The 12478-nt window shown below is 35.3% G+C and overlaps 2 protein-coding genes across 2 annotated transcripts; both read right to left on the minus strand.

Moving 5' to 3' along the window:
- Nucleotides 1-2883: 2883 nt before the first annotated feature.
- Nucleotides 2884-6573, minus strand: LOC103830610 (AT-hook motif nuclear-localized protein 29). The gene has a single exon (XM_009106424.2). The coding sequence runs from the start codon at nt 6209-6211 to the stop codon at nt 5348-5350; it is 864 nt and encodes a 287-aa protein (XP_009104672.2). The 5' UTR covers nt 6212-6573; the 3' UTR covers nt 2884-5347.
- Nucleotides 6427-11547, minus strand: LOC117126732. Its single transcript, XM_033275714.1, has one exon. It carries the CDS (start codon nt 9544-9546, stop codon nt 7015-7017), a length of 2532 nt encoding a protein of 843 aa, XP_033131605.1. The 5' UTR covers nt 9547-11547; the 3' UTR covers nt 6427-7014.
- Between the last annotated feature and the right edge of the window lie 931 nt (nt 11548-12478).

The raw sequence follows: 12478 nt of genomic DNA on the forward strand, positions 1-12478 counted from the left end.
GGTGAAACAAATTCTAATTACATGTATATATCACCCTTTTTGTAGATCAATTTTAATGTATTTCATGAAATATATATAAGAATATCCATAAGATATATATACCAACATGTTAAATAAGAAAGATAAAATCTACAAAATATAAGAAGGGAAAAAATAATTTCCACAAAATTTGGAAAACTCATGAGTAATTATTTGTTTGTTTCCCTAGATTGTCGTATGTACATGCATGAATACAAGTATGAATCAGACACTCGTCATGCCTTTCGTCATATATACTACGATACGTGAAATTTCACCAAATTAATGTAACAATTAATTTGTGGTCTTGCTGGATATGTAGAGATAACTATGTAGATAGACAGATACGTACTATGAAGTCCTTTTTGTTGCCATCTATCGTCTGGCGAGTTGTTTGTCGCAACAAGAAGCATCCCAAAGCTCCCCAACACAGCATAACCGAGTAATTACCCTGCCATAAAGTGAGCTTCAGTAAAAAAAACTCCTCTTGATCTATTCGTAATATAATCTACGGCTTCACGCTCCGACTTGAAATGATCCAAGCCCATTGTTTCCCATTGTACCTCAAGATACCAGTCTTAGGATCGATATAGATAACCTGAGTGTTGGCCCTGGAGAAGAGACTAGATATGACACACCAGAGTCTGAGGTGTCAACAACCACTATAGATAGGATAGATGTCTTCTGACCTCTCACTGAAATTAGCCAGCTAAATGATGACAAACACCTAGAAAAAAAAACTTTCCGTCTTTAGAAAAAAAAATCTGATAAAAAGCCAGAACCGGTCTCAAAATTACAAAACCATAAATATTTTACTATATATTTTATAAGCAATTTACTTTTATAATTTTAAAGTTATAAAACTTATATATATAAACTCTTTCAAATTTGAAGGTGATCGAAGACAAATGTTTCATCGAACATCATGTATGGTGAATGCAGATCCATCTCAACTCAGGGCCAAACGCAGCAGCTGCCCTCTTGACAGCTTCACGGGTTAAGAATCAAGATACCAAGCTGACCATATTTCTCGATACGACTTATTTACGGAACAAAAGCTAGATCATTCAAAATCCAGCAATCGCAAGCTGCATTGAAGTTGACTGAACTTTTTCAATTTTCACAATTAGAAATATTATACTACATGTTATTATATATAGTTCAAAATATTCCACAATTAGAAAGATTATATTACACATTATGACGGTTTTTTTTCCACCCACACCATCTTGAAATGCATAACAAATCTGAATGTGACTTAGAGAAAAGAATGAAAATATGGTAAAAAAATTTCCAGAATCCGAAATATTAGATTACACACCATCAAGAGTATATTCTTGACTAAAAATGAACTTGAAAGCTCTCAGCCAAGCTCTTCAGTCCAGGAGTTGATTGAAAGTTAGTTAATGTTTTAACATCAGGAGGTTCGAGTTTCAAATCTTTGAAAAAATAATTTATTAAAATTATGCAAACTAATTAGTTTGGTTTAAATTTGAATTTGGTTTGGATTCAGTTTGGTTTAATTTGGCTTATTTGATTCTATGCATATATTTTAACTGAACTAAATAAAAACTATTTTGGTTTGTTTTTTGTTCAGTTTAGTTGAGTTTGTATTCAGTTTGTGTTCGATTTAGTTCAATCGAGTTTAATCACTAAGTCATTGACTTCTTCATTCGTAAATATAAAGAAACATTACAGTAAAAATATAGAAAATGTAATCAAATAATTTTAAAGTATTACCTTCAAATCTAGTATAACTATCATAAGTTGTTTTTCGGTTTTAATAATAGCGTAGGAAAAATCATGTATTTATTTTATTATTAGTTGTGTTTTTATTCATTTAAAAGTTAAATGTATAAAACTATGTTTAGTTGTTTAGGTTAGATGGGTACCAATCTTAAATCTTAATATTATTAGTATAATTAGTTAAATTAACTAAGATTGTACTGATTTTTGGTTTGGTTCAGTTCGGTTTAAAACCTAAGACTTGATCAGTGTTTGCCACTGACATGCTCAAAAGAGTTTTAGTACTCAAGATTAAAGTAGAGAAGTGAACATTGATGGTCAATTGAAGTTAGCAGAAAGGCTGCTTATGATATTGCAGGATGCAATGCAATCTACTTTTATCTTCAGAACTCAAGTTACAATCAAACTATCACATTTACTAAGAGATAGTCCGTCTTTTAGTTTTGGTAGATTGTGAACTTTCCATCAAGAATCAATCCGCTGCACACGTCCGCGGTAGTGAGCCTGCACAGTCAACTGTTTGTGCGAGTACCATTTGAGCGGTGACGGGTCTTATCTCAAACTGAGCTCGTTCTTTTCTATTTGTTTCTTTTGTGAGCCTGTTTTGTTCTCTAGGAATTAGTTTTTATCAGAGGCAAATACGTTAGTAAATGTGATAGTTTGACTGTAACTCTAGTTCTGAAGATCAAAGTACAGAAGTGAACATTGATGTTCAATTAAAGTTAGTAGTAAGGCTGATCTTGATACTGCAGGATGCAATGCAATCAACAATACTGTATTCTGTGGGCCGAATTTGGGCCTTAAACTCGACACTTTATATTTTGGGGTCGTATTCTATACATCAATTCAATCATAGGCATACATTTTTGATTTTTGTGAAAATCGTAGGCATGCAATTTTCATTTATGTTTGTATTAAGACATTTCCAATCCCATTTCATATTTTATTCCAAAATTGAAAAAATGGAATAGAAAATAGGTAGTGAAAAAAAATAAAAGCAATACTCTATTTATAGAGTAATAAACAATTTTCTACTAATACTACTTTCTTTTTTGATCAATCTTTTTTTTGGATCAAATTACTAATACTACTTTCTAACCTTCGTTCTTTATGTTTTCCCAATTCTTTTTTGTAGAGTTGGTTTCTTGATAGATTTCTCCATGTATGGAGAACATCTTTCTCATTACGTAACTTTTTTCCATTTGATATACAAATCCAACATTGAAAAAAAAGAGTAATGTTTTTATTTTTTGTTCATCATTCCATTTCTCACTTTATTTTATTTTTTATTTTGAAGTAAATTATAGAGTGAGATTAGAGATGTTCTTAGAACACCATTAGTAGGAGTCTTTTAAAGAGTCTCTCACCACTTAATCATTAACGCAAAATAAGAAAGTAAGAGAGATAAAAGAGAAATGAAGGAGAAAAGAAGAATCGGTCTCTTGCTGAAGGTACTTGTGCACAATCTTAAGAGACTGAGTCTACAAGTGTGCATTTTGTATTGGTAGAATCAATTAAAAATAATAATTAAATGTTTAAAATAACATTTTTTTTGTAAGAATTGTTTTAGTCTTTGCTCACTGCAAATGCTCTTAGATCACCTTTTTTTTGAATTAACACATATGAACGTAGACCCCAAATTATTTAAAAAAGGATTGATTAATGTCTTTATTAAATCGTTTAAAGTTCCAAAAATTTCAGAGCCCGGTTTATTTATCAGTGTATATAGACAAACGCATACTGAACAAAGATTCATATAGAAAGTTCAATAAACAAAATAAGTTAGAAATCCAATTTTCTGTTTTCAGTATTGTGTCGCCAATTGCATGTAAGGCACATGACACGATCACATGAAATCTTCAAAAGATAAAGGCTTTTGTTGCATGTTCCTAAAAGGTCCGTCCCCAACGTACAAATACAATACCCTCGAATTCTCAATACTTCAAGCCCTAAAAAGCCAACTATTCATATATGATGAAACGGTTGTATCCAACTCTCATTCTCATCTTATAATGTAAAGTTGAAATTGACCACATGTGTAGCCTAGCCTAGTAGTTTATATTAGTAATGCTAATGTCACTATGTGAAAATTCGTATGATAATGCATGTTATCGACAAAAAAAAGAACAAAGTAAAAAATATTCATATTCTTACGCAGATAAAAAATTATCTCCATTTTATTGGAGATATATTTCACCACATTTGAACATTGCATTGATTATGCAAACTCTTTCCCTACATATAAATACTACTACTCTCTATGTTTTATATTAGTTATCATTTTAAACTTTAAATTTTGTTTCATTATAAATATCGTTTAATATATTTTCAATGTACTTATTTAATAGTTTTTAAATTTTACCTCTATTATTTTAGTTCATTAAGTACAAAGATCAAATAAAAATATATTAATTAGAGGTAAACCAAAAATTAAATAATTTTCTTAATCCATATGGAAAAAATTTATATGACATATAAAAGGAACAAGAGGAAGTATATTTATATTATATGATCCTTAAGAAAAATTACATGTTTTCATATTGTCACTAAATATCTTCCCTAGGAACTTGATGTACTCCTCATTTTCACACATCTTGGTACTCAAAACCCATTGGCTGATGTTGCAGAGTTCCCTACTCATCTAAAGGGAAACTGATGAAACTCAAAGCCAAATGTTTTTCTTGTTTTGGTTTTTGGCAGGTCATGTAATGTTCTTGTGTTTCTACCATTAATCGAATCGTTGTAACCGTCGAAACTATCTCTTATGTTATGTTTATATCGTTGTAACGGATACATATTTTTTGTATTTATATGTTTTTATTGTTATAACTGATATTTAATTTTTTCGTAAGTTTCAAGCGTTACTTTTGTAAGATTTTGATGCGTTATTTTCATGATTGACTGATAAGATCGAAGAAAGATTGATAGCGATTCCATCCAATAACGATGGTTAAAACATATCATCAAATCATGTTCCTAAGTAGAAACTTGATTTAAACTTTTGAAGGCCTTCAATATGCTCAAAAGGTTGTATAAGGCTCTTTAGTTACATGGAGTATTTAACAAAATATATACATAAGATTTCCAAATTACAATATTGAGGATTTTAGTTGTGGTAACTAAATAAATGAAAATGAACAAGAACAAGATGTTTGATCCATTAGATGACTTGACATACTCTATATAGTAACATGCATTTAATTGTTAACTTTCATATCCCAAATTGGGGATTGCGCATACGAGACAAATATATACTGGTGACGACTGATGAGTGAACTGATTAAATTCATAAAATTGGCTTCTCTTATCATTTTTTTTTGTGAATTCAAGCACATAACAAATAACATATTGGGTTCATCACAGAACCCTGATGATTAACATAAAAAGAAGAGAATTGTCGATGGAGAAGTACACCTAAAGACGAATCCAAATGTTTATATGTATATAACATATATGCATATATTATGATAAACTAAATTAAAAACCAAAAGAACCCAAAATGAAAATGTCATTATCATGAAATCATTATTTATTTTCAATTGAAATTTTGGTTACAGGGAATTTACGGACATAAATTTCAAATCTAAAATGATGGTCTTGAAGCGGCTCCGGCTCCCCAGCCGGAAAACTGATCATAACCACTCATATTAACTCTTAGCTCTCCCTGAGCGACTCCAGACGGCGCTGTTTCTGAAGTGGCTGGCGGTGGAACTCCTCCTCCGACGTCTCCCCCACCTTCACCTCCCTCCTCTTCAAGTGGAAGCCTTTCGAAAGTTGCGTTGGAGAACGATGCAGCCATCAGTATCACTGGACCAGAAGCCACAAGGGGAGCCACCACTCTTCCTCCGATCACCCGACCTTGTTCACCAGCAACAAAGATAGATAAACCACCGCATCCCGGCGGCGCGGGCGGCGGAAGCACCGTACCAGTGATGGAAAGAATCTCAAACCTTCCACGTAAAGTCACAACTCCTCCGGCTCCGGCTTCAGTTCCACCATTGTTCCCATGAGTCGTCACCGGCTGCCGGAGAGTGAGGTTAGCCACCGTGCCGTTACCACTGAGAATGGAGACACCTCTCCCTCTCCGGCGAGCATAATTGTTGACGCTCTCAATTATGTCGGCTCCAGATGAGACTTCAAGAACATGAGATCTAAGCACGTTGGGGCTATCTCTTGTCACTATCACCGGTGGCTTCGGCTTGTTCTTAGACCCTGGAGGACGTCCACGTGGACGCTTCCCGGAAGTTGAGCCCGAGGTAACCTGGTCGGAATCAGGTTGACCCGGATACTTGTTGTTGGAGTCAGATTCATCATCAGACTGAGGCTGAGGCTGAGGCTGAGGCTGGGGTTGAGGCTGCGGCTGTGGCTGAAGCTGGTGTTGAAGCTCAGGCCTAAAGAGGTTATGGAAGTATCTAGAGTGACCGGATTGATCATAACCACCGTCCATCACAACCGCTTGTACTTTTTCTTTTTCTTGTGGTTCAAATATAATGAAATTGTGAGGGTAAAGATCGCTTCATATAGAGAAACTTTGGTGAAATCCAATAGAGAAGTCAAATTTCAGGGAGTAAGGAGCCAATAGCTTGAGTTGATCGGTTACACAAACCGACAAAAACAGAACAAAGAGACATAAATCAAAAGGGTGCTATTGTGTGTTTAAACCTTAACTCAGCTTTAGGGCAAGAGAGGAGCAGATTCTTCACGCCATACGGTGTCGTATTAAGAAGTGATGTGAAATGAATTGAGAAGCTTCAAATTATTTCACGTGCTGAGAGTGAGTTTGTGAGTAGCTCTGCAATACTTTTGTTGAACGATGAAAGCCAAAAGAAAATAAAACAACTGACAAAAATTAGCTTATAAAATTTGTATCTAATACACACAATGCGGCATATAAAAAATAACATACCCATCATATCAAGAATATAAATAATTACTTTTATGAAAACCAAGAGATGATGACAAAACAAAAAAGAAAACCAAGAGCTGACATCGGTTTTCAATTTTCTTCTATGGATTTTTTTTTTTTTTTTTTTACAACAAAAGGCTAGAGACAAACTAAGTAGATTCCTGATCCAAGAGCCACCTCGGAGGAATCGAATCAACATAAACCATAGCTGCAGGCTGATTTCTAGCACCTCGTGCTAACTTATCCGCCATTGTGTTCTGTGCCCTCGGAATATGCTGAATAGTAAAGGGATGAAAAAATTCCTTACATCGCAGAAACTCCTCCATATGTGTAGTGAACGCCGGCTATTCTGTTGGTGTAGACACCATCTTCACCAGTTGAGAGCAGTCAGTTGCAAACACCACTTCTGAGATTCGTAGGGTCTTCATGCACTCCATCGCCCATATCAACGCTTCACATTCGGCATGTAAAGGTGATAGACTTTTGCGAATAGACATGGCCCCCATCATAGTATCAGTTGATCCACCTGCTTTATAAACCCATCCTTGTCCTGTGCACACATCTTGTGCTCTCCATGCTCCATCTAAATGACACCTACTTATGTCACCCATACCAAGGGTATCCACATCGTATGACGATCCCACCGATGGAGAATCCTTAGTCTGTGAATCCGTCCACATGACGCTTTCTATTTCCGCCGTCCGAAGGAGCTCGAAAGGATCCCTTGTCTGATTCCTATAAATTTTTCCATTCCGATTCTTCCAAATAAACCATAAAATCCAAGGAAAGCAATTCAAATCTGGTTCTTTTGGTAGCCTCCAGAATAGATAATCCATGTTCGTAAAAATAGATGAGGTCGGGAAAATCCCTGGGCAAGATGGAACATTAGATAGTGCCCAAATTTGAAGTGCGAAAGGACATTCAAAAAAGACATGATTAATAGATTCCTCCTCAGCCCCACACAACTGACACTGCGTATCACATTTAATACCACGTGAGTAAAGATTTTTATACACTGGTAAGCAACCCGAAATTATTTGCCAGACAAAATGTTGAAGTTTTGGTGAGCACCGCAGCCTCCACGAATGAGCCAATAGCGGTTTGGTATTGGGTCCCATATCAATATTTTGTTCACCCATATGAGGATAAGATTTCTCAGCACGATATCCAGATTTAACTGTATATCTACCATGATCCGTAAAATGCCAGCCATATGAATCCGGCTTAGGATTCCTACTAATGGCTAGACTCAGTATAGTACTCACATCGTCCTGATGAACATATGCATTGAGTAGATCCAGGTTCCAAGATAGATCAACTGGATTAATGAGATCCTCCACCTTAAGTAATGGATTCAGAAATTGATTTGTAAATTTTGGGGTTGCTGACCTCGGGCGAGGAGCGGGGATCCAAGGATCATTCCATACTGAAATGCTTGAACCTGTTCCCACTCTTTTGATTAGCCCTTTGTTAACCAGAGATCTAGCGGATGTAATACTTCTCCACCCATACGAGGGAGAGTATGATCTGATGGGATCCAAAGGATCGGAATTCCGATAATATCGTCCTTTGAAAACTCTTGCAAAAAGCGAATCAGGTTTATCAATTAGACGCCATAGCTGTTTCGCTAATAAAGCTGTATTAAAATTCTGAATATCTCTAAAACCGATGCCCCCTTCAGCTTTATCTTTACACACCTTGTCCCACGAAAACCAATGCATACCTTTGGAATTACCACTACCGCCCCACCAAAAATGAGCAACTGTACTCGTAAGTTTCTTTGTCACCGTTTTTGGTAAACGAAAGCAAGACATCACATGAGTTGGCATAGGAGATGCCACTGATTTAATCAAGACCTCCTTTCCACCCTTCGTAATGAATCGAAGAGTCCAATGATTAACCTTATGATTAACCCTTTCATTAAGAAACCCAAAAATCTGTGTTTTAGAACCTCCAAGACTCTCCGGAATCCCCAAATATGTTCCCATACCACCGAGTGTCGTTATACCCAATATCTGTTGAACCTCCAGCCGTGCTACTTCAGGGACTTTATGTCCAAACTGTATGGATGATTTTGAAAAATTAATCTGTTGTCCTGATGCACATTCATAATCTTTAAGAATCTGTAGAATAACCTCACATTCTTGCCTATTAGCTTTACAGAAAAAAAGACTGTCATCCGCAAATAATAGGTGAGATATTGCCGGACTTGCACGTGCAACCTTTAGCCCAGTTAACATTTTTTCCTCTTCTTTCTTCCTAATATTTGCGATTAATGCTTCGGTACATAAAATAAATAAATAAGGCGACAAAGGATCCCCTTGTCGCAAACCTCTATTCGGTATAATATGTCCTTTTGGTTGACCATTAATTAATACTTTATATTGTACCGAAGAAATGCAAGCCATTATCCGAGAAACCCATTGTTGTGCAAAACCCAGCTTTAGTAATATAGCTTCAATAAAAGGCCATTCAACTCTATCATATGCCTTACTCATATCCGTTTTTATAGCCAAAAACTTCTCTTTACATGAATTATTTGTCCTCAATCCATGAAACATCTCTTGTGCAATTAAAATGTTATCAGAGATCAATCGCCCAGAAACAAAAGCAGATTGTGTTTCCGAGATCAGGTGAGGTAAAAACCTCTTCAACCGTTGACACAACACCTTCAAAATAATTTTATAACCTACATTACATAAACTGATGGGACGCAGTTCCGTCATTCTACTCGGTCTTAAAGTCTTTGGAATAAGACAAATATTGGTCATATTTATTCTTTCATCCAGAGATCCAGACCTGAAGAACTCATTAACCATGTCAATAATATCTTTTTTGATGATCGACCATGCCTGTTGAAAGAACAAAGCCGTCATCCCATCCGGTCCAGGGGCCTTCTATGGGTGCATCATAAATAAAGCTGATCTCACTTCCTCTTCTGAGGCCCAGGAAGTTAAAATCCTATTCTGATCCTCGGTGATCAGAGTAGGTACCGCATGTAAAAATTCTTCATAACCCACTGGTGATGTCGTTGAAAACAAATCGTTAAAATAATCAACTGCAACTCCTTCTATCTCCTCTTCCGATGTAACCCAGTCACCCCCACTATTATGCAACCCCACAATTTTATTCTGGATTTGCCTCTGTTTAGTAAGCGCATGATAAAATTTAGTATTTCGATCCCCTTTAGCATGCCAAGTCGTTCTACTTTTCTGTTCCCAATAAAGTTCTTCATCCCTATAAGCTTCCTTTAACTTCCTGGATACCTCTAATACCTCCTCATACGTTTTAGTATTGTCACCCTGAATTTCTTCCAAAGCCTTCTGTAACGAATTTATTTTTTCCTTACCATAGGGAGGGTTATTTTTCCTCCAAACCGAAATTTCGTGTCGACAATTTACTATTTTATCTACAACACCCGAATTATACCGTGGATTTTCCGTAGACCACCCCTGTGCAATGGAATCCATAAGCCCCTCCATACCAATCCATCGCTTATCAAACCGGAATTGTTTCCTTACTTTGATTAATTTCTCATCTAAACTTGCAACAATGGGCCTGTGATCTGATCCGATCATTCCTAAATATTCCACAAAAGCTGACGGGAACATATTATGCCATTCGACATTTCCTAAAGCCCGATCTAATCGACACCGGACCGTTTGTCCTTGTCGCTTCCCACTCCATGACAAAGTATTTCCTTTTGAAGGAAATTCCAGAAGACCACAGTTTGCAATCATATTATTAAATTGAAGAAAGGTTGATGCATGGCGAATCGCTCCCCCATCCTTTTCATGATTACCCGTTATTTCATTGAGATCCCCAATAACAAACCATGGCTCCACTCTGGTAATACCAATTCGTGTAAGGCGTTCCCAAACATAATCACGCAGACCCTGAACCGGCTCCCCCTTCTATGGATTTCTATATATTTGTTTTCTTTCATTTTTGACTTATAGCTTTAAGCGGAAAAATAAAGATATTAGTTTTTGAACTAAATTTAAAAGATATAGGAATTTTAAAAAATATATATTTGCAGCATTAGGGACAAAGATAATATTAAAAATAATTATATTATTTGATTTTGGAATTTACTATATAGAAATAAATGTTTTAATAATTCTTTTAGAAAGGGGGATTAGTTTCATATATTGTTATTAACAATAGCCTAGTTTTGACCCATAAAATTTACTATTTATGTTTATTAAAAATATTTATCAAGTAATAAAGATGGTAAAAATAAATCTAAATCCGAACCGAATCAACAAATGTTAACACAGTCGAGTTTGGTTTAAAATATTTAACCAAATATAATTTAAGAGATGTATATTTTGATTATCAAAAATAATTAATGACTGCAATGACCCATGATCCAAAACATTTTTGATTCGCTAACCAGTCCGGTTTTTAAAACAATGGTTTGATCCTATGACGTAAGGATGTGGGAAGAGAATATAAAAACCACCAGACTACAATAGACTAAAATAATTAATATTTAAAAGGTCCCAAGCCAATGCTTGCTTTGCTTGCATATAGAGGTGGTGGAGTCTTACGGAGGAAAGAAGATCCCTCCCTTACCAACAACTACAGTAAAATCTCTATAAATTAATACTCAATAAATTAATATTTTTTATAAATTAATAAATTTCATCGGTTCTAGTTTGGGCTCGTTCAAAATTTAACACAAATTGATAAAATAATAAGATAATATTTTTTTAGAAAATTCGATGTAAATATATGGTTCCATTAAAATTATAAATTAATAATTTATATGTATATATATTTTATATAAGAAAACACTTATTATTATATTGTAGGTTTTATATTCACAATGGAATTATCTTTATATTTTCTTAATGCTTATGTATTTTTTTAGATATTTTGCAATATTATATTTAAAACTACATTTAAGTCCTATGCAATATATATTATATACATAAAATAATATAATAAAATTAATATAAATATCATATTTAAAAAAATAACAGTTGTCTATACACTAAAATCAAAAAAAAAAAATCTTATCTTAGAATAAATATATCTTAAAATAAAATAATCTAAAGAAGGAAACTTTTGTAAATTAAAAACTCTATAAATTAATAAAATTTCAAAGTCCCAACATTATTAATTTATAGAGGTTTTACTGTACTAAAGAGAGATGTCCCAACGGCCAACACACGGGAGATTTTTTAAAAATACAAAAAGTAGTGAAACAAACAGCGTCCCCGTGTGTTGGCCGTTGGAAAAAATTGGGATATGAGCCCACACAAACACACATCAATAGCATCGACCTAACACACCTTCAACAACCAAACCGAGCAATTATTAGGCCCAGAGCGACCTGAACAAGATGTCGAACTGAGCAAAACGGGCTGTAATCTCCGTACTCCATAATCTGAGACCATCCAACACACAATTGCCACGCACACCACCACAAGAGGCTCAAGCAAACCCAAGAAGCGCTGGGATGTGAGCGAACACCAAACGCTAAGAGTAGTGGCCAAAGACACGAAAACCACCACACGCCCATCGCCGCTGAAAACAAACGGACTGAAACTAGTGCTGCTAGACTATCCCTTTCGACCGCAAGGACGAAATGAAGAACAATGGCAAGGTCAAAAACCGAAACCCCTTTACTACGACAACCAACGAGAGTCGTAGACTTCAAAGAGAAACAAATAGGAACACAGAACCGGAACCGCGAAAGGAGGTCCAAAGGTGAGGAGGCAAAGCACATGGCCACTTAGACGGCATAGATGACCACCCCTTAAACCGCAAGCAAGACCTTTCGCGAGCCAGCCACAAAGC

This window comes from Brassica rapa, chromosome A07 (assembly GCF_000309985.2).
Source record: "Brassica rapa cultivar Chiifu-401-42 chromosome A07, CAAS_Brap_v3.01, whole genome shotgun sequence".
Classification (NCBI taxonomy): Eukaryota; Viridiplantae; Streptophyta; class Magnoliopsida; order Brassicales; family Brassicaceae; genus Brassica; species Brassica rapa.

Coding starts and splice junctions, on each gene's coding strand:
- LOC103830610 (XM_009106424.2), bottom strand. CDS start 6,211: ATGGACGGTGGTTATGATCAATCCGGTCACTCTAGATACTTCCATAAC.
- LOC117126732 (XM_033275714.1), bottom strand. CDS start 9,546: ATGACGGCTTTGTTCTTTCAACAGGCATGGTCGATCATCAAAAAAGAT.